The sequence below is a fragment of the Mauremys mutica genome, chromosome 6 (genome assembly GCF_020497125.1).
Source record: "Mauremys mutica isolate MM-2020 ecotype Southern chromosome 6, ASM2049712v1, whole genome shotgun sequence".
In the NCBI taxonomy this organism is placed as follows: Eukaryota; Metazoa; Chordata; order Testudines; family Geoemydidae; genus Mauremys; species Mauremys mutica.
The window spans coordinates 22037739-22065715 of record NC_059077.1 but is presented as its reverse complement, the minus strand read 5'-3'; the positions used below and the strand labels follow the sequence as shown (position 1 = coordinate 22065715).

General features: G+C 40.5%; 1 protein-coding gene and 1 non-coding gene across 4 annotated transcripts in view; both read left to right on the top strand.

The window, feature by feature from the left end:
- The first annotated feature begins 6679 nt into the window (after positions 1-6679).
- ZFR (zinc finger RNA binding protein) overlaps positions 6680-27977 on the top strand; it is a 53984-nt gene continuing 32686 nt past the window's right edge. For all 3 annotated transcript variants that reach the window (XM_045020876.1, XM_045020875.1, XR_006580374.1), the window contains exons 1-4: positions 6680-6806; positions 6982-7066; positions 25897-26179; positions 27469-27613. In XM_045020876.1, coding sequence (XP_044876811.1) covers positions 6770-6806; positions 6982-7066; positions 25897-26179; positions 27469-27613 — 550 coding nt within the window. In that variant the 5' untranslated portion in view covers positions 6680-6769. The remainder of the gene's footprint in view (positions 6807-6981; positions 7067-25896; positions 26180-27468; positions 27614-27977) is intronic.
- Positions 22298-22434, top strand: LOC123373462. Its single transcript, XR_006580743.1, has one exon. It is a non-coding gene; the product is annotated as a small nucleolar RNA SNORA66 (small nucleolar RNA).

The window sequence follows — 27977 nt, the reverse complement described above, 5'->3', positions numbered from 1 at the left end:
GTGTGATGAGAACAAACTGGGCTGAGGGGAGAAAGTGTGAAGGATACAATTAGGCTATGCAGTTACTTGTGTGCCATGATTGGTTCTCTGTGTGTTGCACATGCATTATGAATTCTAATTAACTAGCTTTATAATTTTATTATGAATTGTATAAAACTCAAGATTATTGGATGGGTTTTTTTTCTTTTTTCATGACTCTTGTTGCACTGAAACAACAGGGAGTCCAGTGGCACCTTAGGGCATAAACTATCTAAAGAAGTGGGTGTTTTACCCACAAAAGCTTATACCCAAATAAATCTATTAGTCTTTAAGGTGCCACCGGATTCCCTGTTGTTGTTGGAGATACAGACTAACATAGCTACCCTCTGATACTTGTTGCACTGAGGCTTTGTAAATGTTGGTAACCTATCATCATTGGTTTAATGAATGGTTTAATTCATTTTATTTACTTGCATCTTAGCCTGGAACATCCACCACCTAAGCCTGTTGCCAAGAGGTAACACATTTTCTTTAATCACCAGTCTCTGTGACAAGAGTGTTAGCACTGCTCAACTTAGGCTTTTTCTTCACTGCTTAAAAAGGGGTGTGTAGAGGCGCAGGGTTCTTTTACAAAAAGATAACTAACTCTCTGTAAAAGGACACATTTTGGGGAAGTGAAGACCGACTTAGTCTGGATGTCCTATCCTGTGTGTGGAAAAAATGTAAATTCATCTTCTTTTGTAGAAAATTCTGCCCTGCCCTCTGGTGGCCAAACAGGGGCCATTTTAAATTTGAGGTTTTTAATAGCCTGCAGGAATATCTTTTAAAGAAACCTTTTCCACTCCTGGACAAAAACTTCCAGGACTACTCAAGGCTGGCTCTGTCTATGATTGAGAGCTTCCAAAGAGGCTAGTTTTGTGGGGAGAGAAGGGATGAAGGGAAACCTACATCATGCAATGCTGTGATACAATAGCAGATATTTGCATCCTGTATAGGCATCATGATACTCAAATTAAACGGTCAGAATGGATGGCAAAATGCTAAACTGCTTCTTTTTCTATTTCACCATGAAGTGGAGATCTGCTCCTGTTCCTCCTACTCCAAAGTTGAAGAAACCAAGGGTACGTCTACACTACGGGACTATTCCGAATTTGCATAAACCGGTTTTGTAAAACAGATTTTATAAAATCGAGTGCGCGCGGCCACACTAAACACATTAAATCGGTGGTGTGCGTCCACGGTTCGAGGCTAGTGTCGATTTCTGGAGCGTTGCACTGTGGGTAGCTATTCCGTAGCTATCCCATAGTTCCCGCAGCCTCCCCCGCCCCTTGGAACTTCCGGGTTGAGATCCCAGTGCCTGATGGGGCAAAAATCATTGTCACGGGTGGTTCTGGGTAAATGTCATTAGTCACTCCTTCCTCTGGGAAAGCAACGGCAGACAAGCATTTCGCGGCTTTTTTTCCCTGGATTGCCCTGGCAGATGCCATAGCATGGCAATCATTGAGCCTGTTTTGCCTTTTGTGACTGTCACCGTATGTGTAATAGATGCCGCTCACAGAGGCGATTCAGCAGCGCTACACAGAAGCATGCTTTTGCTTTTGCATGATAGCAGAGATGGTTACTAGCCATACTGCACCATCTACCATACCATAAATTGGTAATAAGATGGTCATGGTTACCAGTCCTTTTGCACTGTGCCATTTGCTGCTGTCATAAGTGCCCCTGGCCAATCAGCCAGGGGCGCAAAAGCCAAAATTGGGAATGACTCCCTGAGTCAATCCCTCCTTTTTGGTATCTAAAAATAGAATCAGTCCTGCCTAGAATATGGGCAAGTGTACTAGAGAACCACTGTATCATAGAGCCAGAGAGCACAGCTGCTCTGTGTCAGATCCCACAGAAATTATGAGCTGTATGCTATTCACAGGGGGTGCTCCTGCAACAGCCCCACCTGTTGATTCCGTTCTTCCCCCAGCCTTCCTGGGCTACCATAGCATTGCACCCCCACTTGTGTGATGAATTAATAAAGAATGCAGGAATAAGACACAGTGACTTGTTAGTGAGAAATGAGTGGAAGGCAGCTTCCAGCTGCTATGATAGTCCAGACAGGACAGTAAGGAGTGTGGAGAAGAGGAGCCCAGCATCCCTCTGCTAGTCCAGGGGCAATTGAATCTTTTCTTTACACATGAAGGGTGGGGGCTGATAGAGCTCAGCCCCCTGTTGCTATTATGAGGATGGTTACCAGCCATACTGCACCATCTACAAGGAAAAATTAGGGCCAGGCGCCCTTGATTGACCTCACTGATGCTAGTCGGCATGGTTACCAACCCTTTTGCACTGCCCCATGTGCCAATAGACTGATGACGAGGACGGGTATCAGTCGTATTGCACCATCAGCCACCCATGGCGGGGGGGGGGAGTGAGGATGTTAGTGTTGACGGCTGCAGCATCGCGTCTATCTGCAGCATTCAGTAAAGATAGGGTGACATGTAAAAGAGTCAAGAGAGGATTGTTTTCCCTTTCACTTCTGGGGGTGGGTGGGGGGGTGCGTAAATTGCCGAGCTATGCCCTGACCCACCGCGGACACAGTGTTTGACCCTAGAAGCATTTGGAGCTCAGCCAAGAATGCAAATGCTTTTCGGAGACTGCAGGAACTGTGGGATAGCTTGAGTCCTCCAGTCCATGAGCGTCCATTTGATTCTTTGGCTTTCCGTTACGCTTGTCACGCAGCAGTGCGCTGAGCCCCTGCTATGGCGTCTGTCTGGAGATTTTAAAAAAATGATTTTGAATTTCGTCTTCTGTAACGGAGCGCTGATAGAACAGATTTGCCTGCCCTTACAGCGATCACGTCCGCATGGTCCATGCGGGAGCTCTTTCTTTATTTTGATTTTTAACTGCATCGCCACACGTGCTGATCGGAGCTCCATGCTGGGCAAACAGGAAATATTCAAAAGTTCGCGGGGCTTTTCCTGTCTACCTGGCCACTGCATCCGAGTTCAGATTGCTGTCCAGAGCGGTCAGTGGTGCACTGTGGGATACCGCCCGGAGGCCAATACCGTCGATCTGCGGCCACACTAACCCTAATCTGATATGGTAATACCGATACTAGAGCTACTCCTCTCGTTAGGGAGGAGTACAGAAACCGGTTTAAAGAGCCATTAAAATCGATTATATGGTGCCTCCTAGTGTGGACGGTTGTGGCGTTAAATCGGTTTTACGCTCCTAAAACCGATTTAAACGCCTAGTGTAGACCAGGCTCAAGATTAAAGATTCACTTTCCATTTGTGTTCCTATCTGTTTTTAGGTGCATCTAAGTTTGGGTGAAGGAGGGAACCCACCCTTTGGGCTAAAATGTATCATGTTTATTATTTCCCCCCCAACAACATTTTTCCATCACTTGTTAAAATAGTTTGACTATTTTTGTGGTATCTCAACGGGTGAAGAGATGGGAGAGGACTCTTTCCTTATTTAAGAAATATTTTCAGATACATGTTAACCTGTTTGAATAATTTTTTTCTTTGCCTACTCCCTTTCCCACCTACTTCTTCACTTTTTTCACCACTTTCCTTTTCTCCCATTTAAGGATGCAGAAACAGCTGCATCTCAAACTGCCATGGGGAGAGTTTATCCAAAAGTAATGGTGTATCCAATTTGCTTCAGATTACAACTCCCATCATTAAGATGTGGGATGTTTTTCTTCTAGGTATTATTTGTGCTTAATGCTGCAGTTCATCCTGCGCACTAGATCCTGCAAGCTACTACTCACGTGAGTAGTGAAGTATAGTTCATGTAATGATTTCTGGTGACTATATGAACTGTGAGCACTCTAATCAGTAGGAAATTGCTGAGGAATGTTTAGTAAAATAGTGTTGATATTTTGAGGAAAACTCTAGAGAATTTTCTAAAAGTAGTTCCTCACCCCACCACCACAGGGATATTTTAAAAATACTCTTACAACAAGTTGTTATAGTTCCATATCTAAATGAAGTGATTATACTACTGTCTCTTTAAAACAAGCTAAGCATGAAGAATCAGTCAAAATTAAACTATGTGGAAAAGCAACTTCTGTGTAGCTACATCAGGCAGCAAAGTGGAAAACCCAAGTCTACATCTGGAGTGAGTGCAGCTCGATAGTGCTGAACTCTTAAATATTCTGCACTCAGTTTGTATAACAAACTCCTTGTGATCTACATAGATTCTGCTTGTGCAGAATGAGTATAAAATATGAAATAGAAATCAGTACTGTAGATAAGACAAGAGAATGCTCCTCCCAGATTTTTAGCTCCAAAAGTCTGAGAAGAGACAAATGTTGCAAATCTATTTGTTGAATCTTGGAGATAAGGTGGAATCACAAGGTCTGCACATCTCCTGCAGACGACTTGTTTAGCAATGTCATTTAAAAACAAAACTAAACACCCAGAGGTCATTTGTCAGAGGAAGAAAAATTTCAAGGATGAAGTGAAAAAGAAAATCACAAACACTGTAAACCTGAAGTCCAGTTATGGAAAATTAAGTAAGTCAACAGTTTCTTAGGAGCAAAATTACTCTTTTTTTTTTAAGTGTCCTGACTCCAATCGAGGCTCTAATGACTTAATTCCCAGTTCTGTGCATTTTTCTGTGTAGGTGTCAGCTTGTGTAGAACATCTTGCAGGATAAGATCTTTAGCTGCCATGAAAGCAAAAGCAATTAAAATGGCTCTAATTACTAGCTGCTTTCTTCTCAGAGAGAGGATCCAAGAGAGCACTTTCACCCATGGCACACTGTCTGTTACAGGAGATTAGTAATTTTGGTAGTCTGAGATGTAAACTAAAACATCTATGTTCACCTTGTTCATTCTCTTACCAGTGCAAGTTTCTTTCCTTACTCTGCCTGAGTGGGAACAAAGATAACAAGAGGAGTACATATCTTTATTTCCTCTTGTGAAGTTACTCCATTGGCTTATGAAGCTAGGTGGAGTGATTTGGTACTACTGGTATGCTAATAATTGTGGGGAAAGTTATGTGATTAAACTATTGCAGATGCATAATCAAAACCACAGATGCCTCCCTTTTGTTATGCAGATGACATCAGATGTCTCCTTTTTGTTATGCCTATTTTATAAATATGTCCATATTGAAATAAAAGGTAAAAATTATCACTAAGAAGTCTGCTAATACATTTTGGCAGTCACTGTGTTTTTTTTAATGATAATAGATACTCTCAAGCTGTGATAATTTAAAAAGGAGATGACTTAAACACCTTTTTTAAAAAATCACTTTGAAACAGAGCAAAATCCTTCTTCAAGGAGTGAAATTCTTCTCAATGATTAATTTAAAATTAAATTTAAAAAGAGTGCAACATGACAGACCTTTTTTAGTTTATTGAAGCTGCTGCAGATATTGGGTCTTAAGGTCAATATTGCCCACTGAAGGGGGGAAAAATCAACTCGTGTTTAGTCATTCCATTTCAAGGGATTTGCAACTATCAGCTCCCTAATTAAGGAAATTGCTTAAAGGTGGAACAGAATGGAACTCAATAGGTGAGAAGTAAATGCATCTAGTCTACCGAGCATAACTTTGACTATAGTTACACAAATGGTGAACTTGGTCCCATATATTTGGAGATTCTTTTAGGGTTTTTTTGAGGAATCTTAGGATGACAGGTTTCCTAACAAAGGTGATCATGTTCACTGTCTCTAAACTGTTCATACTGGGTCAACACTAAAGGACTGTATTTTCAAAGGAACCCTCTACACATCTATTTGTGTGAGTGGAATGGGTAGTTTGTGGACTTTGTGCCTCAACTTTGCAAAGGGATCCACCTATGTGGGCTCTTTCTTTCATGCCATGTTGTGTTGGTAGATGCAGTAGGCCCCCACATGGATATTATAATAAGGGATCTACCATTTAAGATTTTGCAGGATCAAGGCCTGATGGGCAGACCCCTGCATGTGCCCAACAGGACCCCACTGATTTTAAGGGTACTCTATGCAGCTATAAGAAACTCACTGCAGGATCAGGGTGTGACTATTCATTTGCTCTGATCTCCCACATGTGGAAATACAATCTGTTCAGAGGGAGGGACCTGCAAAAGCTGAGGGTGTGTATAGAAAGGAGTGAAAATCTAGTGACTGCCACTGACTGACTACCTGTATCACACATCTGACGGAGTGGGTATTCACCCAGGAAGGCTTATGCTCCAATACGTCTGTTAATCTTTAAAGGGCCACAGGACTCTTTGTTGCTTTTTACCTGTACCTCGAGTCACATGCTACGCTCACTATATTTTAATACTGTATATAATGTGCACCTGTACAAAGATAGTTGTAATGGAACTACTGATACATGCAATGACGTATACAATACTTTCGGTGCAAAACAAATGAACGTGTTTCCCCCAGAAGAAAGGGCAGAAGGTGCATGTGCAAGATTATAGGCAATACGTGACTGGCTTCTTTACCTCTTCCGGCTCTGGGACAGTGGCGCAAGGGGAGAAACTACATTTCCCATCAGCCGCTGCCCATCCCGCGCATGCACATTCTCATTGCGGCACCCTTCCCCAACGCCAGCGAGCCAGCTGCGACATCGCGCGCGATGGCAGGACGGACGGGGACTACATCTCCCATCAGCCCCTGGTGCTCATCCGGCGCATGCGCAGCACTTAGGCCTGCTCGCACAACACTTCGTCGTTGTTGAGGCCGTAGGTGGGTGGGGGGAAGGGAGAGAGAGCGAGCCAGCCAGCGCGCGGCGGTGAGGAGGGAGGGGGTGAGAGTTGAGAGTTCAGCGGCCGCCGCCACTGCTGCCAGCCCGGACTCATGATTCCCATATGCCCGGTAGTTTCCTTCACCTATGGTGAGTAACACCGCTCGGGTGGGGCGGGGGAGGGGACAGCGGCTGCGGGCCGCGCGCGGGGGCTGCCTGAGGCGCCGTCTCTGATCTCGCTCGCTCTCTCTTTCTCCCCCCTCCCCTCCCTGCCGGGCCTCCCGCCATGGCCCCGACCGTCGCCGCTGCCGCTTCGCCGCCGCAGTGCCCAGCCGGCTGGGGGAAGATGCCAAAATGGCCACCGGCAACTACTTTGGATTCACCCATAGCGGGGCTGCTGCCCAGTATAGGTAACCGAGCGCCCCGCCCTTCGCCTCCCTCTGCCGGCTCGTGCGGGTCCGTGCTTGGCCCCTGGCGCCCGGCCCTCGCGTGCGTGCGCCCAGCCGGGGCCCCTCGCCCACTCCCGCACCCCGTGTGGGGCCTCTCCCCGCGGCCCCCATGTGCCTGGGATTCCTCCGCCGCGTGCGGCAGGGCCGGGGCCTCCCCGATCCGGTGGTGGGCGGGGCGGAGCGGGGCTCCGTGCGGAGGAGGAGCAGCAGCTCTCTAGGCCCTTAAATTAAAATGGCCACTTAGTCTGCGACGCCAGGGAAACAGAGCTGCCTCCTCCTTTCACACCCTCCTCGATAGAGGGGGGGTTTATTTCCCCTCCCCCCGCCCCACACATGGTGGGAGAGTCTTTGTTACGCTGCAGAAGCCCCTCGGAGTGAGTGGGTGAATGAAGGAGAGTTTAAAGCACCAGGAACATGCGGTGGAGGGGGGGTTAGTTTTCCACAAAGATACAAACAAAATCCTCCTTTGCAGAAGGGGTAGAGAGGAAAGGCCATTAACATCTATTCCCACTGAAGGTCTCTACTCAAATATGAGAGACTTGAAGTTCCTGTAGTGGAGTTTAGTGTATAACTGTACATATCGCTTACAGATAAGGCGGAGAAAGCACTTGGATAAAGCATTAACATGTCCATAGTTATAATTATGTGGACTGATCTTTTAGCTAAGACTTCTTTGTCAGCACTGTCTGCTGATAGTGGCAGAATTTGGTATGTGATCTGAGGGGTTGGGATTGTTTGTATTACAGCAGCATCTACTGGACCTAATCAGGGGACAAAACCAATTTTTACTAAGAGCTGTGCAGGCATTCCCTTTAGGAGTCTGTTTTATTCACCTATGTCTTGTTGCTAACTAATAATCTCAACCCCTCTCAGCTATCTGATGCTAATACAATTGTGTTCATATAGGTTAGCTGTATGCATAATATAACTATTTGCCTAACCGATGATTTGGGGAAGGTTTATTTTTAAAAGGAACCTTGAGATCATTCAAAATCTATGGTGCTTGTTTACCAAAATTTATCACATGGAGAGACACTGAAAAGTACTCCTAAAATAACTCAAAATAGAATAATGGATATTGGAAATTAGAGATGATTGCTTCCATTCTCTCTTGGAAGTACAAGTAAAATGTGAGATATCAGCTCTTGATAGATTTGCCAGTTGTTATATATGCACAGTAAGCATACATGTCATTTAACAACTACAGTCATATTTGTAAATGACTTCCTGAGAGAACAGCAAAAATCCTTCACCCTGGAAAAAAAAACTGTAAACAGTTCTCTTAACTCTGAATAACAAACACTGTTCTAACACAAAACAAAATTGTTTTTTTTAAATGAATCCCAAATTACTGAATCTTGCAGTTCTACAGTTTTGAACTGTAGACTAACACAAAATAATTAATATTCTCTTTATATTGGGTTGGAGGGAATTTAGAGTTGACAAGATGAGAACTCGAAAGAGTGAGGTTTGGAATTTCCCATTGAAGCACACAGTAAAAGTCCTTCATTGCAAGAGGATGAGACTTTAAAAATTGATTCTGTAATTAATTCTAAATAGAATCGTAGGCGTTAGTGATGGAACAGTCCTATTTGATTATTGTGTTCCCCTTGCAAATGCAAGATATTGTTTCATAGATACATTAGTGCAGGAATCTCCTTCTGCTAAATGAGTTAGATTTCACAAATATGGATGTGAAATGAGATAAAGTAAGCAGTATTCAACATACCCTTTGTATACAAGACAGATTAAGACAAAAAGACTTTAAATGTTTTGTTGGAAAAAAACAGCCAAAACCAAAAATCCATCACAAGAGGAAGAGATTCCAAAAAAACTTGCCTAAAAATGAATCTCTTACAAGGGACTTTACTTCCCAAGTGAGTAAGACTCAGCAGGTCCATAGTAATTTATTTATAGAACTGTACATGTCACTGTGCAATATTTGAAAAAGACAAGGTGGTGAAGGGCAATTCAGCAAAAGTACTAACATGCCCTTTATACTAAAATAAAAAATAACCCTACATGGCTGATTACCCTCATTCAAAATGTTCCAATTTATCTTAAGTATATCTCTGAAACACACAAAGAATAAAAATAAAGTTTGCATCAGTGGAGGATAATACTTCAAAAACTAGGGTTACAGAAATTACAGAGAGAATAAATCTACTTACTATTTGTTAATCTGTTGCTGTGAAGGTACAGGATTTAATACCCGGGCAGAGGACATATCAGCAGGTCTTAAATAAAGATGGACAAAATCATGAATTGTTGAAGACTAACTCGCAGATTTGAAATGTAAGACTTCAACTGATTGCACCTGTAGCAGTTATGACTAAATGCTTTGTTACCTGCTTTGCATCATTGCTAGTCTATTTGGACATTTAAAAAGTGGCCCATCCCATATTAAAGGTGCACTAATATAGCTAATTTTTGTACTAAGTACCAAAATGCCCATCCCACTAATAAATATACGTCAAACACATAATTACATAATCTTTCATGCAGGCATAAGTCAGACCCTTCCAACTCTTTAAAAATATACGCTCAAAACTCTGGCCAGTTGGGACAACATTAAGGCTAGATCCTGGAAAAAGATCCACATGGGCTATACTTTATGATTATGTTTAGTCCCATTGACTTCACTGGACATGGATGAAGTTACAAGGGTCTCTTTACATGAATTTCCTTCCTGGATCTGAGCCATAATTATATTTTTGAATATCTCAAAATACATATTAAAACTTAAAATCCCTCACTGAAAACATCCAAAGCAAAATAATTTTTCATCCCGAGAGAGACTAAATAGTTCTAAATTTGTCAGGTGCTGGGGGGGTGGGGGGGATATCTTTCCCTTTAATTCAGAACAGATTTTTAAAATGAGACCAAGTACCAACCCTGTTAGCACCCCAAGTACACTGATTAAATATATAGTTTTTCAACAGAAAAATGATGGATATATTACATAAGAACTACTGTGTCAAAGTATAAATAAACTAGGTAATTCCTCAGTTTATTAAAATTGATGACAAAAAGAGGAAGATGAAAATGTAACTGGAATAGAAATTGTTTGTGTGCTATTAGTATTGCTGTGAACCTAGTTTATTGCCTAATCTACCTTCATTTCATAACTAAATATTAACATTCTTTGTATGACAGGTGAATCAAAAGTATTTTAAAAAATCTAAAATTAATGCATACTTATTTTTAAAAAAATACAAATGTAGAAGGTGAAGTAAAAGTCTTTTTAGGAGTGAGGGCCTGAGTTCAGGTAATTCAAGATTACTGTGTTGTGCATCTGTTCATAACATCACTTACACATAAAACTATGGAAGCGCAGTGTACCTCCCTGAACTGATTAGGTGATTAAAGAAGCATAGAAGTCCCTTATGTTGATAAGTAGGAGATGAGGTAATATTTTGAACATGTAATATGTAAACCAGCTGCAAGTATACATTTGTAAACTGAAGGCAGACAAGGAAACGGGCAAAGTGCCCACATTTCTACACAAATAATGGAGTAGAAGTGTTCTTATTTCCTTCACTCTTAGGCTACGTCTACACTACCCGCCGTATCGGCGGGTAGCGATCGATTTTTCAGGGATCGATATATCGCGTCTCATCTAGACGCGATATATCGATCCCCGAACGCGCTTATATCGATTCCGGAACTCCACCACCGCGAACGGCGGTGGCGGCATCGATATGGAGAGCCCCGGAGATCGATCCCGCGCCGTGAGGACGGGTAAGTTATCGATATAAGATACTTCGACTTCAGCTACGTTATTCACGTAGCTGAAGTTGTGTATCTTATATCGATTTTTCCCCTTAGTGTAGACCAGCCCTTACACCACTACTTATAATTTCCTACTGCCCATTAGTCACTTCTATATAGGCTTCATTCAAAACCATTTACGCAGACCATATAGTTGTAAACTGTAATGTTACAAGGGAAAAACATACCTTAATTGGTCATTTCAATAATGTAAACTGCTATAGATACTCCATTACCTTTATAGTTTGTACATTCTGTTAATGGTATTGACACACACAAAAATTCACTTTACAGACTTTGATTTGCAACATAAAACTTTCAACATTTAAAGAAATATTAACAAACTATGATGGGATATGTTGGGAGTTAATAAGTACATATGGTACCTTGTGAAGTAATCCTTCCCTTTTGTGGCCCTGAGCTCCCTGATCCACTATTTGCCCAGGTTCTTATATTGGCACCTATCACCATTGTATCTGAGTGTGTTTGAGTATAAATGACAATAGCATAATCACTTCCCTACTAACAAGAGGCAATGTTAGATTCTTGTTTTAATTACTACTGACTGTAGAAGTGTGTGTGTGTGTGTGTGTTGGTATGTGAGAGAGGGTACTATTGAGGGAAAGCTTAGGCAAAGAGGTGGGGTTTTCATTTGGCTCCAAATATGATGAAGTTAGTGATCTTCCTTATTTCATGTGGCAATAAGTTCCAAAGTCTTGGCCTGGCTTCTGTGAACATCTTACATCTCTCACTGTTGGTTGTCAGTTTCACTGTTTCAGTAAAAGAGGTCATAGCTACAGAGAGAGAGGCAATTTTTCAAACTAGACCTAGTTCAGTGACCTTAAACAGGACTATATTCTCTCAGTGCAGAGAATAGTGAACTGGTAAGCTGATCTTTCTTGGAGCTTTCTCATTTTTAGATAAAAAAATAATTGCAGTGATCTGTGCTGGGCTTAACAATTGTAGCCAGAATTGGGTGAGATCTTCTGGTGAGCCACAGATGGAAGAGAGCTCTTTTGACACTGTGACTATTTCAGTGTCCAAGTGCAGAGCAGAATCTACAAGACCCTAAGGCTATAGAATAATTTAACAATCTGACATCAAATGCCTTGGATGGATTGGGTTGTTGTATTGGAGAAGTCTCCTCCATATTTCCCTCTTCTCGTTAGCATTACCTCTGTCTTGTCTGGGTTCAGCTTCTGCCACAAGACGTTGAGAAAGCTGTGAAGTGCTGCACTTCGGGCTCTAACCTACAGCCCTAAATGGGCCAGCTAGCTCAGGTTGAAAGTACCAGTAAATGTTAGTCAGAGGTTTTTGTGGGTGAACAAAAGTGGCAGGCGGGAGGGGATTGTTAGGGGCACCACTTGAGTAAGAACTTAGGTTAGCTCTGTAGTGAAAAATGCCCTTAGGCTTTGACTTCACTGCTCTAAAGAAAAATAGTATGTTTTTATGGTGGAATAACTAATGCACATTGGCTGTCCTTCTGTAAAATCTTTATGGAGACAAGGCACCTGTAGTTATTTACTGCAAGGTGAACTAGGAGAAGGCTTGACATGGGCAGAGGAACTATAGTGTTGATCTTTCCTAGCTACCTTGTGATTAAAAATTACAGGTGCCTTGTCTCTACTGGGATTTTGCTTGAGGTTAGCTATCTTGCATGAGTTACCTTGGGGTTAATTAAAAATGAATAAATAAAAAATTCTCAATTTTTTTGTCAATGAAGACATAAAGGAGATGAAGTGTTTTTTGGAGGGCTCATTGTCATCCACTCTCCAGTCTACATCACCCTGGCGTACAGATCCACACACACCGTTATACCTCATTGGAATCTTCTTGTGCACTTTAACTATTAAAGTTTTGCATGGGTGCATGTATCAATGCACAGATATCTTTCAGGGCTAGAGATTTGAGAACTTTGTCAGTTTTCTGTTGGGGTCTGGACAGTGAGCTAGAGGGAGGGAGTCTCATGACAGAAAGTGCCTGCTTAGCAAAGTTTAGACTTTAGCTGAGCAAGCAACTTCAGTGCAAGAGTTCTTCTCTCTTACTCTGTACTTTTCTGGGGCAAGAACGTCTATGTCTAATAGTAATGGCAGTAAGGTAGTTTAGTGCATCATGTTTTCAGTGCATAAATCCATGTGTACTCCATTATGGTGTCTTGGCTGATGATGTTCCCGTTAATAATGATCATTACGTATAACTTTTATTTAAATCTAGCTTTGTTCTAAACCATGCTGCTTGCAAGCATCTATGTGCATGTGAGTTTGTGGGTTTATAGTCTGTATCTTTAGAAATTACACATTGATATCTTGTTTGCATTTTGTCAAACTGGGATTGAAAAATCATGACTCGCTACTTGCAGGTTTGAAAAATAGGGTTATTTTTGAGGATTGGACACAAACTTTTTTTTCTTTAGAATAAATTTGTTTCCATAGAAACAGCTTATTAAAGTTTGAGTTTAGAGGTGGCAAGGTCAAAATAAGGCTTAATACGGACTTCTGTACGCAGCTTAACTTTTGAATTGGCAGCCGCAATCCCCAATGTGGTCCATGTTTAAAACTTTACCTGCTACACCTGTACCTCGATATAATGCTGTCCTTGGGAGCCAAAAAATCTTACCACGTTATAGGTGAAACCGTTTTATATTGAACTTTCTTTGATCCACTGGACTGCGCAGCCCCCCCCCCCCCCGAGCACTGCTTTACCACGTTATATCCAAATTCATGTTATATCGGGTTGCGTTATATCAAGGTAGCAGTGTATTTAAATGCAACAAATTCTAGGGTGAAACAACTTAATGGTGCCCAGAAAAAAACTACACCATACTTTGGGATGGGAAATATAGACTGTCTTACCAAATTGACTGGAATTTTTCATATTGATGGAGCCTCTTGCACTGTACTGTAAGCCTACATTTTTCAGTATCAGTGCCAAACAGGAAGTATCTTCAGAGTTGATGTTTTTATTATGCTCATATAAATTCTTAATTTAAAAAAAATTGTAAAACAAAATGTGATGCATCTACTAGGCAGAGTACCACAGCCATTGTTTTTCCTTTTTCCTGGGCAGTTATGGTATGGTATCAAATACCACTACTGGCAAAAGATTCTTTCATAAAATCAGTGACTGTATAGGAAGGAGATATCATCACTGAGTTCTCCACTGTGTGCAGCTGCAGTCAAAAAGGAAATCTGTCGGGATGCATAAAGAATGGGATGGAGAAAATATTGTGCTAAAATCAGTGGTTTGCCTTCATCTGGAGTACAACGTGCATTTGTGGTCATTCCATCTTAAAAAGAATTACAGAATTAAATGTGATTCAGATAAGGGCAACAAGAATAAGAGCATGGAAAAGCTCATAAAAATTGGGATGCTTACATTTGAAAGGTGATCACTAAGAAGGGACATGATAAAATTATGCAAAATAATGAATGGTAAAGAGAAGATAGTAGGAGCTTCTATTTTTCCTCTCTCATACTACAAGAACGAGGTATTCAGTTAAAAGGTGGGAAAACTGATGAAAGGAAACACCTTTTCCTTCCATTCCTAATTAGACTGTGGATCTGATTGCTACAGAATGTCATTGAGACCAAAAATACAGCAAAATTCAAAGGAGGATTGGGCATTTATATGAACGATAAGAATATCTGGAGTAGTTATAATAAATAACATTTTGGAAGAGAGAAGCACTTCATATGTTGGGGCTTAAACCGGTCTCTTAACTGTTGGGGATTAGGTTGATATTTTCATGCGGGGACAGATTATTCCACATCTATGTAGGTAGTTCTTGGACATTCCTCCAAGGCATCTGGTGTTAGTGTGGCAGACAGGTTACTGGACTAGTTGGATGGTGGGTTTGATCCAGTATGACACTTCCTATATTTCTTGAGGCCTACCCTTGGAAATACAGCTGAACTTGGTCATCCACAGAGTAGAATAAAGGGTCTCTCATTTTTTCCCAAAATGTAGTACCTTTTCAAATGTTGGGGGTGTTTTTATAGCATAGAAAACAATCACTTCTTCTATAATCCTTATAAAAAGATGCATCAACATTAACGTTTGATAGTCGTTGATTAATAACTCATTTAGTGACTGTTTCCAAGAGGAATTTCCTCCTCCTGGCAGGAGAACACCTATATGAGACTTATTTTGGAAGTCCTGTTGTCTGAGGGAGTTTGGGTAGAGTCAAAATTTGCTTAGTTCCAACCTTAATTATAAAGCAAAATAATATTTCCATAAGGCTGAAATTGCAAAAATAATTCAATTGTTTGATTGCATTTAGTTTGATAAGAGCTCTTTCAGTGCTCAGAATTGTAGACAAATGGATTAACAGCAACACTAAAGTTTATTGCATGCAAGCACACATTAGATTAACTCTTACCACATTGTATCCCAGGGGTAGGCAATCTATGGCACGCGTACCGAAGGTGGCACTCGAGCTGATTTTCAGTGGCACTCACACTGCCTGGGTCCTGGCTACCGGTCTGGGGGACCCTGCATTTTAATTTAATTTTAAATAAAGCTTCTTAAACATTTTGAAAACCTTGTTTACTTTACATACAACAATAGTTTAGTTATATATTATAGATTTAGAGAGAGAGACCTTCTAAAAACGTTAAAATGTATTACCGGCACATCAAACCTTAAATTAGAGTGACTAAATGAAGACTCGGCACACCACTTCTGAAAGGTTGCTGACTCCTGTTGTATCCTCTCACAGAAATAGTATATAGACCATATTCTTTCTGAAAAGTGAGCTGCTTTTCCAGAAATTGCTGCAGATTTAAATAAGTTTACTAATGTGTATTCTGCCCAGTTAGTTCATAGATGCCTTAAATGTAGCCATCAAAGACTTTTCAGAACTTGCTTCCCAAAAAGTTTTTCTGACCAATCAGATCAGAGACTTTGCAAGACAATAAATGTTGCATTAACATTGTCATTAACAATAGTTAATAAACCACAGTACTTTCCAACCCTAAAAGACCTGCTTTTGTGCTGCAGGAAGTCCATTTTTTGCTTTCAGGTAATGCCAATATCGGGGAAGAAAACGGGGCAAGGTTATAGTAGGCCTTTATCTGATAAGCCACTAACAATTCTTCCTATAGTCATTTCAGTATAGAAATATAAAAATAACCCTTGCTCTAGCCCCATTTTGTTGACTGATCTATTGATTATATGTTGTTAATCAGAAACCCCAATTTACCATTCTGTGGTTTGGCAGGATCCCGCCTCATGATCAAAGCCAGAAGTATTGGAGTCACTATGAGGATTCTGATGTCAACAGCAGAGACACTCTTAGTTAGGAAAGGCCTCTTGACTTTCTAACATTTTTATTAGAGCTTTTATTAGCGATTAAAAAAAATAATTGTGATTAATTGCGCTGTTAAACAATAATAGAATACCATTTATTTAAATATTTTTGGGTGTTTTCTACATTTTCAAATATATCAATTTCAATTACAGCATAGAATACAAAGTGTACAGTGCTCACTTTATATTTATTTTTATTACAAATATTCGCACTGTAAAAAACAAAAGAAATAGTATTTTTCAATTCACCTAATACAAGTAATGTAGTGCAATCTCTTTATCATGAAAGTTGAACTGACGAATGTAGAATTATGTAAAAAACAAACCTGCATTCAAAAACAAAACAATGTAAAACTTTAGCGCCTACAACTCCACTCAGTCCTACTTCTTGTTCAGCCTATTGCTCAGACAAACAAGTTTGTTTACATTTGCAGGAGATAATGCTGCTTGCTTCTTGTTTACAACGTCACCTGAAAGTGAGAACAGGCGTTTACATGGCATTGTTGTAGCTGGCGTCACAAGATATTTACTTGCCAAATGTGCTAAAGATTCATATGTCCCTTGATGCTTCAGCCACCATTCCAGAGGATGTGTATCCATGCTGATGACGGGTTCTGCTCGATAACAATCCAAAGCAGTGCAGACCAACGCATGTTCATTTTCATCATCTGAAATCGGATCACTGAGTCAGATGTCACCAGCAGAAGGTTGATTTTCTTTTTTGATGGTTCGGGTTCTTTAGTTTCGGCATCAGAGTGCTGATCTTTTAAGACTTCTGAAAGCATGCACCACACCTCATCCCTCTCAGATTTTGGAAGGCACTTCAGATTCTTAAATCTTGGATCGAGTGCTGTAGCTATCTTTAGAAATTTCACATTGGTATCTTCTCTGCATTTTGTCAAATCTGCAGTGAAAGTGTTCTTAAAATGAACAACATGTGCTGGTTCATCATCTGAGACTGCTATAACATATACATGGCAGAATGTGGGCAAAACAGCAGGAGACACAATTCTCCCCCAAGGAGTTCAGTCACAAATTTAATTAACACATTGTTTTTTTTACGAGCATCATCAGCATGGAAGCATGTCCTCTTAAGGATGGCCAACGCATGAAGAGATCTATGAATCTTCAGCCCATGTGGCACGTAAATATCTTGCGATGCCAGCTACAACAGTGCCATACGAACGCCTGTTCTCACTTTCTGGTGATGTAAATAAGAAGTGGGTAGCATTATCTCCCGTAAATGTAAACAAACTTGTTTGTTTTAGTGGTTGGCTGAACAAGAAATAGGACTGAGTGGATTTGTAGGCTCTAAACTTTTACATTGTTTTGTTTTTGAGTGCAGTTATGTAACAAAAACCCTACATTTGTAAGTTGCACTTTCATAATAAAGAGATTGCGCTACAGCACTACAGATATCAAGTGAGCACTGTACACTTTGTATTCTATGTTGTAATTGAAATCGATATATTTGAAAATGTAGAAAAACATCCAAAAATATTTAATAAATTTCAATTGATATTCTATTATTTAACAGTGTGATTAACCATGATTATTTTTGTGTGTGTTAATCATGTGAGTTAACTGCGATTAATCGACAGCCCTAATTTTTATTAATACGGTTAGCAAAATCACAGATGCTCCAACCCAGCAAAGTAGTCAGAGATCATAGAAATATAGGACTAGAAGGGACCTCAGTAGGTCATTTAATCCAGTCCCCTTCACTGAGGCAGGATTAAGTATTATCTATTCCATCCCTGACAGATGTTTGTCTAACCTGTTCTTAAACTCCTCCAGTTTAAGATTCCATGGCCTTTGTAGGCAATTAATTCCAGTGCTTAACTACTTTACAGTTAGGAAGCTTTTCCTACTGTCTAACCTAAATCTCCCTTGCTTCAATTTAAGCCCATTACTACTTTTCCTGTCCACAGTGGATAAGGAGAACAATTTAACACCCTCCTCTTTATAAAAACCTCTTACATACTTGAAAACTGTTATGCCCCACTCGGTCTTCTCTTCTCCAGACTAAACTTACCCAGTTTTTTTAATCTTTTCTCATGGGTCATGTTTTTGATACCTGTAATCATTTTTGTTGCTTTTCTTTAGACTTTCTCCAGTTTGTCCACATCTTTCCCAAAGTGGGGTGGCCAGAGTTGGACACAGTACTACAGTAGAGACCTAATCAGTGCTGAGTAGAGAAGAATAATTACTGCTTGTGTCTTGCTTACAACACTACTGCTAATACATCTGAGAATGTTTGCTTTTTTTTTTCAATATTACACTATTGACTCTCATTAGGTTTGTGATCTACTATAACCCCCAGATTCTTTTCTGCAGTACTCCTTCCTAGGCAGTCATTTCCCATTTGTGCAATTGATTATTTCTTTCCAAATGAAGTACTTTGTATTTGTCTTTGTTGATGTTCATCCTGTTTATTTCAGACCCATTTCTCCAGTTTGTCAAGATCATTTTGAATTCTAATCCTGTCCTCCAAAGTGCTTGTAAACCCTCCCAGCTTGATTTTGTCTGCAAAATTTATAAGCTTACTCTCTATGCTGTTATTCAAATCATTTATGAAGATATTAAATAGAACTGGATCCAGGACAGATCTCTGTGGGACCCCACTCAATATGCCCTTCCAGTTTGATTGTGAACCATTGATAACTACTCGGAGTGTGCTTTTCCATCCTATTGTAGGTTCCTCTAGGTTATATTTCTGTAGTTTATTCATGAGACAGTCATGTGAGACCATATCAAAAGCTTTACTAAAATTGAGATATATCATATCTACTGCTTCCCCCCTATCCACAAGGCTTGTTACCCTGTCAGTGAAGGATATTGGGTTGGTTTGACATGATTTGTTCTTGACAAATCCATGTTGACTGCTGCTTGTCACCTTATTATCTTTGTAAGTGCTTACAAATTGATCATTTGCTCCTTTATCTTTCCGGGTACTTTGGTCTTCAGTTCCCTGGGTTTCCTTATCCTTTTTATAGATAGGTATTATATTTGCCCTATTCATCCTCTGGGATCTCTCCTGTCCTCCATGAGTTCTCAGGAGATAATTGCTAATGGCTCAGATCTCTTCAGCCAGTTCTTTATGTATTTTAGAATATAGCCCATCAGGCCCTGCTGACTTGAGACATGTAACTTCTCTAAATAATTATTAACTTGAGCTATGTCTACACTATGGACCTTGCAGCTGCACTGCTGTATGTTCCTGCTGGCATAATTAAACCACCCCCAAGGAGTGGTGGTAGCTGTGTTGGCAGGAGACTGTCACCTGCCAACATAGCGCTGTCCATACTGACACTAATTGTAGAGGTTTTTAGAGGCTGGTAGTGTTAGTCCTCAAAGATTCCATCTGCATTGTGTATGCTCCATTCCCACCTAGATTCTTTGTGCTGACTGTGGAGCCCTGCTGATCAACTTCTTCCCCTCCCTCCCAGCGCCTTCTGTGCACCAGGGAACAGCAGGGATGAGGCGGAAAGAGGTGGGGAAGGGTGGGTTGGGAAGAGGTGGGGTGGGACCTTGGGGGAAGGGATGGAATGGGGGCAGGGCCTGGGGCTGTGCGAGGGGACTTGGGATGGGGGGGTTCGGAAATTTTTTAAAATCAAAATGGGGGTCCTCGGATTGCTAAAGTTTGAGAACCGCTGCTATATATGACTTTTTCTATTAATGTTTCTCCTGGGAGTCACTGTAGCACCAGAACTGAGAGCAAGGAGGTTGTATCTCTCCTGTGCTTGCAATGCTCCAGGTGTGATTGTGCAGGCAGTGTGGAGGAGATTGAGGAAGCCGAGGATAATAGAGGTGGACAGGCACGGGCTGGCAGCATAGGCTGAAGGGTTAGGAATTGGCTGGGTTGGACTTAAGCAAGCTAAGGGGTGCAGGCTGAGTGGGGGCAATGGAAGTAGAGGGAGATGGGGACAAGCTCTGTGGGGAGACTTGGAGAGAAGCAGAGAGGCTAGATATAGTCATACTAGGGGGACCTGGAGGCTGGAGGAGATGGGTCAGAAAGGTCTGTAATGGCTGGAATACGTTTCCCTCTGAAACTTGAACTAGAACCCAGAATTACAGTGTGCATGTCATATTCTCTCTCTCTCTCTCTCTCGGCTGGTCCAACACGGAGTATAACAGCCTACTTACTTCTGTTACCAAATACCTTGTTAACTCAAGTAGTAGAGGTATATGCTGTGGGTCTAAAGATTCCAACCCTGCTGATTACCTACACGGGGGCCAATCTGGCTCCACATGGCGCTGTTTTTTAATTAGTATTTGTTTTTAAATGGGAAATAAGTCTTTGTATGTAAAAAGCGCTCACTGAAAATAAGGATTTTTTTCATCCTTGTTTGACCCTTCTGTCTACTTTTCTCCTGAGTACTTTGTTCCTGGAAAAAAAAGTCTCCCTTTGAGAGTCCCTGATATCCTGCCCTTAAGAAAATTGTCTAAAACATATACGTGACTTTCTGGAGGAACATTATAATCTGTCAAATGCAAACATTGCTTGCAGAGCCTTTGGAGGCAAGTTTTGCAATAGCTCATGTACATAAGGAAGAAAATGTCCCCAGGCTTGGTCTCTGCCTATATGACCACTGGGGATAAGGAGCAAGACACAGGAATGGCTAGAGAGCATCTAAAGCAGCGTTTTTCGAAGTTTGGGTCGCGACCCAGTACTGGGTCACGGCATGGAAGGCACTGGGTCTCTCTGGCCAGCATCGCCAACCGGGACTTTAAAAGTCCCATCAGCAGTGCTGGCCAGCTAAGACAGGCTAGTGCCTACCTGTTCTGACACCGCAGCATACTCCGGAAGTGGTCAGCAGTGGGTCCGGCTTCTAGGCCTGGGGGCCACGGAGCTCTGCACAGTGCCCCCACCCTGAGCACTGGCTCCAAAATCCCGTTGGCCGCAAAGCGGCCAATGGGAGCTGAGGGTAAGGGAGCGGTGCCTGCGGGCAAGAGCTGCGTGCCTAGAAGCCGAACCTGCTGCTGGCCGCTGGAGGCGGTCTGCGGTGCCAGGAGAGGTGGGAAGCCTGCCTCTGTACCCCAGCTGCACAACTAAGTGGGAGCTGCCAGAGATAAGTCTGCACCCCAATCCCTGCCCCAGCCCTGAGCCCTCCAAAACCCGGAACCCCTTCTTGCACCCCCCATCCCAGAGCCCTGACCCTCTCCTGCATCTGAATCCAGTGCCCCCCCAAAACCCCAGAGCCCCTCATCCCCAGCGCCCTTGAGTTCCGGGCATCAACAGTTTTCTTAAATTGGGCCCCCAGAAAAAAAGTTTGAAAGCCACTGATCTAAAGTACACTCAGATAGTGAGATCCTTTTAAAATTAAATGAGACAAAATATATCCATTTATCTAGTATCCTTTGGAAAAACAAATTGTTGTGGACCGGGACTCTAGGGTTTAAGCAAACCAAGAGAGCAGAAGGTAGATAATCCAGAAGTAATCAAATGATTTGTGGGGTGGAAATTAAAAGATAGGAATTAGTGGGTTGAAAAGAAGTTACACTGCAATTTTGAGTACAACTGAAGTTCTCCTTTGATAATTGCATCTGTAGATTCCCCTGATTGGATGAGAATCAAAGCCATTTGAGGTTCTGCAGAATTACCCATTTGCTTTACCCCAGTGCCTTTTTTTTTTTTTTTTTTTTTTTTACTTTCTAATAACTTTAAGATGTCCATCTGTATTTCACATGCAGGAAAGTGTGGGTAATCATATCAATGATGAATGACCCATGCCAGGATGTGTGGCATTAGGTTATTGGTGGTTTTGTGGGGTGGTCGATTACAATATACCCACAGTGTGCACCATACCTTGTTAATGCACATCTTGTGGGTCATAGCCATATGAACAACAAAATAATCTATGACGGGGAGGGAGTTCTGAAAGGTAGTATCAGTGAAGTGTGACACTTGTTAGATAGGGGCCAGTTTTGATAAAGTAAAAGAAACTCAAAAAAAAGAACCATAGAGGGATTTTTGTGAGTACTGAGCCAGATTTGAAGATTCCAGGGAAGTGTGGTGAGTTCTTCAGAATGCTAAAACGGTAATGATTGACAGGCAATTTTTAGAATCTTACTAAGAAGCTGTCACTTCATCCAGAATACTTTCCTATAATCTTGCAAACTCGATCACTAGCTCTGCATGATGTTGCAGAAGCAAGGGGAACAGGTTTGCTAAAGTAAGCATGGTAATAGAACCTTAGTAGCCTTAGAAATCACATGACTAGGGCTGTTAATTCTTTACCATTACAAGACAACTGTTTTTGCCAAACACTAAATATTTTTCAGATTAGGATCCACTTTGCTAAACTCTCACTATTGACTGGAAAATTGGTTCCTAGTTACAAATGAGATTTAATAAAAATCAAGGATATCATTTGGAAAAAAAACGTATTTTGAAAGGTATGACGCTAACTTGTATGTGAGCAGTGGTATTGTAATTTAACTTAAACAATAATGAAGCTTTACTACAAGAGTTGCCCATTCTCAACATTTTTGAGCATTTCATGATTTAGCTTATTTTTAGTAGCTGCTTCTGATCTCATGAACAACTTCTCTCAAATTCAGGAACTCTGTTATTTCTACATGCACAATTCTGTACTGATAAACAGGCAGCTGTTTGTAGCCTGATCTAATGACTCTGGGTAGCAGTTCTCACCTTTTACCACCAAAAGCCACCACTCCCAGACTGATCTGCTCCTGCTCCGCAAGAGGCATAGAGCTTAGTTCGATGTAGTTAGGTCAACACAGTGTCAGGGTAGATGCTGTGTTGCTTACATCAGACTGTTCCATCTGATAGCCTGGACTCCAGCCACACCAGTGCTGACAGCCTGGAGCCACGATAGAGCTCAGGCTGTCAGCTCCAGGCGGCAGGGCTGCCAGTGCCCCACATTGATAGTTAAATCAGTGCAAGTGCTCCTGGTGAGGACACACCCTGCCAACAGAAGGAGTTAGCATGGACGTGCAAAACCGATTTAATTACTGCGGTGGCTGTACGTCAACGTAACTTAAATCGAGTTCATTTTGTAGCGTAGACTTGTCTGAGAAGCAGCAGGAACCATTCTCAAGTAGTGGTAGCAATGTCTCCAACCTGTTTCTTGCCCCCATGACTCTGAACATTGCAATGAGGGAGACTTGAAAGAAAATGTGGGCTTGATCATGCTTCCATTTAAGTCAGTGGCACATCCCTACATTGATTTAAATGGAACAGGATTGGGCTCTTAGTGATTAAATTAAATTTTTGAGTAGTAGGGAGTGCCAACCAACCTAGACTGTCTTTCAGAAATATAAACTTGCTGGAGTTACTGAAGGGACTGTAGCATCTGATTTTCAGTGAAGATTATAGGTTTTTTTGAGCATCAAGTTTAAACTTCTACAACACAAAAAAAGATCTTCATCTAATTATTTAATTCTTCCTTTGTGTCCTGTGCAATTACTGGCATCAAAATACTATCTCAGTGTTTTTAGTTTCAGGACTGTATTACATTTGGCAAAATAAGAAATATATTAAATATGATAAATTGGAGCTTTCTTCTTCTGTAATTTATTGATTTCTTCTTAGAAATCTAGTGCTGTATTCAGCAAGAACAAAGCCAGGTGGTTTCAAAGGATTTTTCTGTGATATTCCACCCTTTATTATATTACCATATCACTTTTTCTCCTATAAATTTTGTGTGTGGGTATTATTCACTGTGCTAAAAAGATTCATTCTGTTCTTTCCAAATGCTCACTTTTCTTGTGCCTAAATACTGTAGGAGGTTATCCTGGTAGAGAACCATCCCCACATAGTTAACTCTGCACTTCCCTGTTCAGAATCCCCTTCATTTGAAAGATAGCATTTTTTATTTTTTTTACCTTAGTTTAATTTGATTTGTGTGATTTTGAACTAATTGATCATACAGTTGGATGTTCATTGCAAACTAATTTTAAAGATGTGTACTACTGCTTTTAAAAAAGAATAACTAAAGGACATTTTATTAAAATTAAAGTTCTTAATACATCTTTACATTTCTGAATAATCATAACAAGCAATATTTTAAACATTCTGCTTGACTTTTTTAAATATAACTGCTATATTTACTTGGACTTGCCAAAATTGGCAGTATATTTCACTACATCTTTCCACTGGTATTGGAATGCCATTTTGATATGTAGACTTAATGCAGTTTTGACATTAAAATGACAGAATCATACAGCATTTTTCTCCTGATAAATTTTGACCAAGCATAAATACTGACAAGTTATAGAAGCAGTAAGCATACCCATAGACAAGAGGTAATATGATTTTTGGCAGATTTTTGGAAACTTTAGCTAGGTGTTATCTCTCTGGCATCTAAGCAAACCCAAAATTACAAATCATCATCTCGGCCACTGACTCAGTATGCTGTTTTAACCAAAGCATTTAATGTCTCTGTTTTGATTTCCCAGTTTATAAAATAGAGATAATAGAATCCTTATGTAGGTGGTGTGAGTAATTAATAGTGTTACTGGATGAAAGTGCAGGAAACAAATCATTCTGGTGCATGGGCTGTTTATATCAAATAAAAGTTCCTAGCTTTTGTTTTGTAACCCCCATTTCTTTTCCGGGTTCTAATAAGTACTGACTTCTTGGCAATAATTATTTTACTAATTTATTTATATTTTTAAATTAACCTACCTAAAGTCTTAGGCATTTTGTATAATGCACTGTACATATATTACAAATCAAAATAGAGCAATAGCAGTTATTAGATTCTACCCTTCAAATAATCACTGCACCTTCTGAGACCATCCTTCTCTCACTGGACTGTTAATATCTGCCTCTTGTTAGTTAATACTTACTGGTACACTGCTTCATGCATGCACCTGCTGCAAAGGTTGGGGAAACAGATGAGTCTTACAGCATTCTCTGAAGATTGGAAGAATCCGGATAGACTCTTCACACTCATTTGTATAGTACACTTCATTTGGCTGCCAGACCTTTTGTTAGTACATCTTTTCTTAGGCCATTATATCTAGAAAAAACTATCTATCTAATCTCAACATTTGGAGGGGGACTCCCTCATCAGAAATTAGTTTCAAAAGTCTCTCCCTATTGAGTTTAGGGATTTTTGCACTGACATTTAATTAAAACATTTTAAAAGTAACTCTCCTTCATTCAGCTGTTCAGTCACCAGGCCTACATGGGGTGGTATATTTTTTGGTGAAGTAATTAGTCTTACAACTCCAGTAGCATAAAAGGAATCCTGTACTTTGCCCTGAAAATACCATGCAAGATGGCATAGTTCAATAATAGCTTTCACAGAAGTAGTAGTTCTTTTTTCAGTGCGGGGGGTTGTCAAATATGCTAACCAAAGAACTATTGCAGTACTTCCATATCATGCAAAATCTGATGATTTGAGATCTCTTTACTGTTTCAAATGAAGAGATTGTCTGCCAGTGCCAAAAGGTTTACCTTTATCAGATGGGTCCCCATTTTGTTTAATGTTTCAGCCATAGCGCTTCAATGTGTAGTGATACTTAAATAATGAGTGCCATAAAAAAGCCTATAAATAAAATAAATGAGTGCTTCATGTAAACCTGTAGACCTCTCCCGGATTATTCAAAGCTTAGTTTTAAGACTTTTCTGGTATTTTGAAATTGAATGAAATATTTAGGTATCAGTCTAACATGTTTAGCTGTTGAACTAATGGACTTGTTACGCGATGGTTAATACTTACTGTCCTTTCCCAATATAGCCAGCAGCCAGCTTCGGGTGTAGCCTATTCCCATCCAACTACAGTTGCTAGCTACACTGTCCATCAGGCTCCAGTAGCTGCACACACGGTTACTGCTGCATATGCCCCAGCGGCAGCTACAGTTGCAGTAGCCAGGCCTGCACCAGTAGCTGTTGCAGCTGCTGCCACAGCTGCTGCCTATGGAGGTTATCCTACGGCACACACTGCGACAGATTATGGTTATACCCAAAGACAACAAGAAGCCCCACCACCACCTCCTCCGGTCACTACACAAAACTACCAGGTAAGTGCCACTTTGAATCCATCTTGGGTTGGTAATGATCAAAATTTATCTGATGGATGTTTGGTGATCTGTGTGAAATGAGTTTGATAATCTGTCTAGTTCCCACTGGGCAAATGTCCAGATCATTAAAAACTACCGTCAAGTTTAGCAAGCTTGTTGGTATCTTCTACAAAGGCCAAAAATTGGGGAGGTGGCATGTCCTCTTCTCCAAGTCAGGGTTGAGGCATATAACCAAGGGACTATGAGGAAAGTTACACCAAGAATGGCAGTACGACATCTGCTTTGTAGAGAGAGAGAGGATTTCCACGTTATAAAATTATCTATTAGGGGTGCCTTCTAGTTTTAAAATACTTACTTTGCTTTGATGAAAAGCACTTTAGAAGACCTACGTGATATTAATTATTATTTAATTTTTCCCTCTATAGATTTTTTTTTTTAATAGCCACTTCTGGTTAGAGTCCTGAAAAACAAGCAAGCTCTTTCCAATGGTCTGAAGCAGCAATTAGCTAACACATCCTAATAATTACAGGAGCAGTGCATATGCCTGCTACTAGATGTTGATGCATAGATAGAGAAAAAAGGAGTCTTAAACAAAGAGAAAAAAAATACAAGGTTGCCAAAATTGCTAGGGAATGAAATGTTACTTTTTAAGCTTCTTAACAAGTGCTGTAAATCCAAGTAGAAAATTCTCTGAACTGCAGAATGGTTGATGAGATATAAAACAGAACGCTTACAAAAGGTACAGTTAATTTATATGTAAACAGGAAAAATGTTAAATCAAATTTGTAATACCTAGAAAGTGTTGGTGGGCTTTTCTTTTTTTTTTAAGGAAAAAAACAAAAACTTGGATTTTGTGAAAATACACATTTTGAGCAGGCTTGTGAGTTTTCTTAAAATTATATAGAATTTCTGCTCTGATATAAATGTAATAGTGGAACAGTCTGACAGTAGCATCTTTCTGTTCCTTAATGGAAATAACTAAGGGAAAAAATGTGAAAATACTTGTAAATGCAAGAGTTCAATTGCTGTTATTTATTGGGTCTGTTAATGTTCATCAAAACTGTTCAGCACTTGTTGTTCTTAGTCTCTTTTTCTTAATCTCAAATTAAGATTAAAGATTTTAAAATATAAAAGGCTTATTTAACTCTAGAATCATATATCTTTAAATGAAGTATTTGACTTAATTCAGTAGACTGTCTCTCCCTTTGGCTGCCTTTGATTATCCCAGGCCCCAGACATATTTAAGCAGAAACTCAGGTCCTTTCTTTCTGTTTTGCATGCTTTTTAAGGACTCCTACTCATATGTTAGATCCACTGCCCCAGCTGTGGCTTATGACAGCAAGCAGTACTATCAACAACCAACAGCAGCAGCGGCTGCAGTGGCTGCTGCTGCCCAGCCTCAGCCTTCTGTAGCCGAATCATACTACCAGACAGGTGGGTGGTGTGCATGAAATTCCTTTTTGGTCAGTGCAAAACAGTGTGCTGCTTTGTTTTTTAAAAATGTTTCTTTGGATACCTCAGACAAATTGCTTTTTATTCTTAGCTTTATAATGTAAACCTTATAAATATATGGACAAAAATCATGCTGTTACCCAGCACTTAATAAGAAGACATTGCCTCAACTAGCTTTCTTGCCTAAAAATACACACACCTTTTTCTATGTAAATTGAATTTAACAATACTTGAGTATGTTTTAAAATATGCTGTGCCTGCTAAGTTCAAATACACTTTGGCTGGCCAGTGCAAACAGGAAGAGACCTGGACAAGAAAAGGATTTTTGAACACAGTTTTGTTGTAT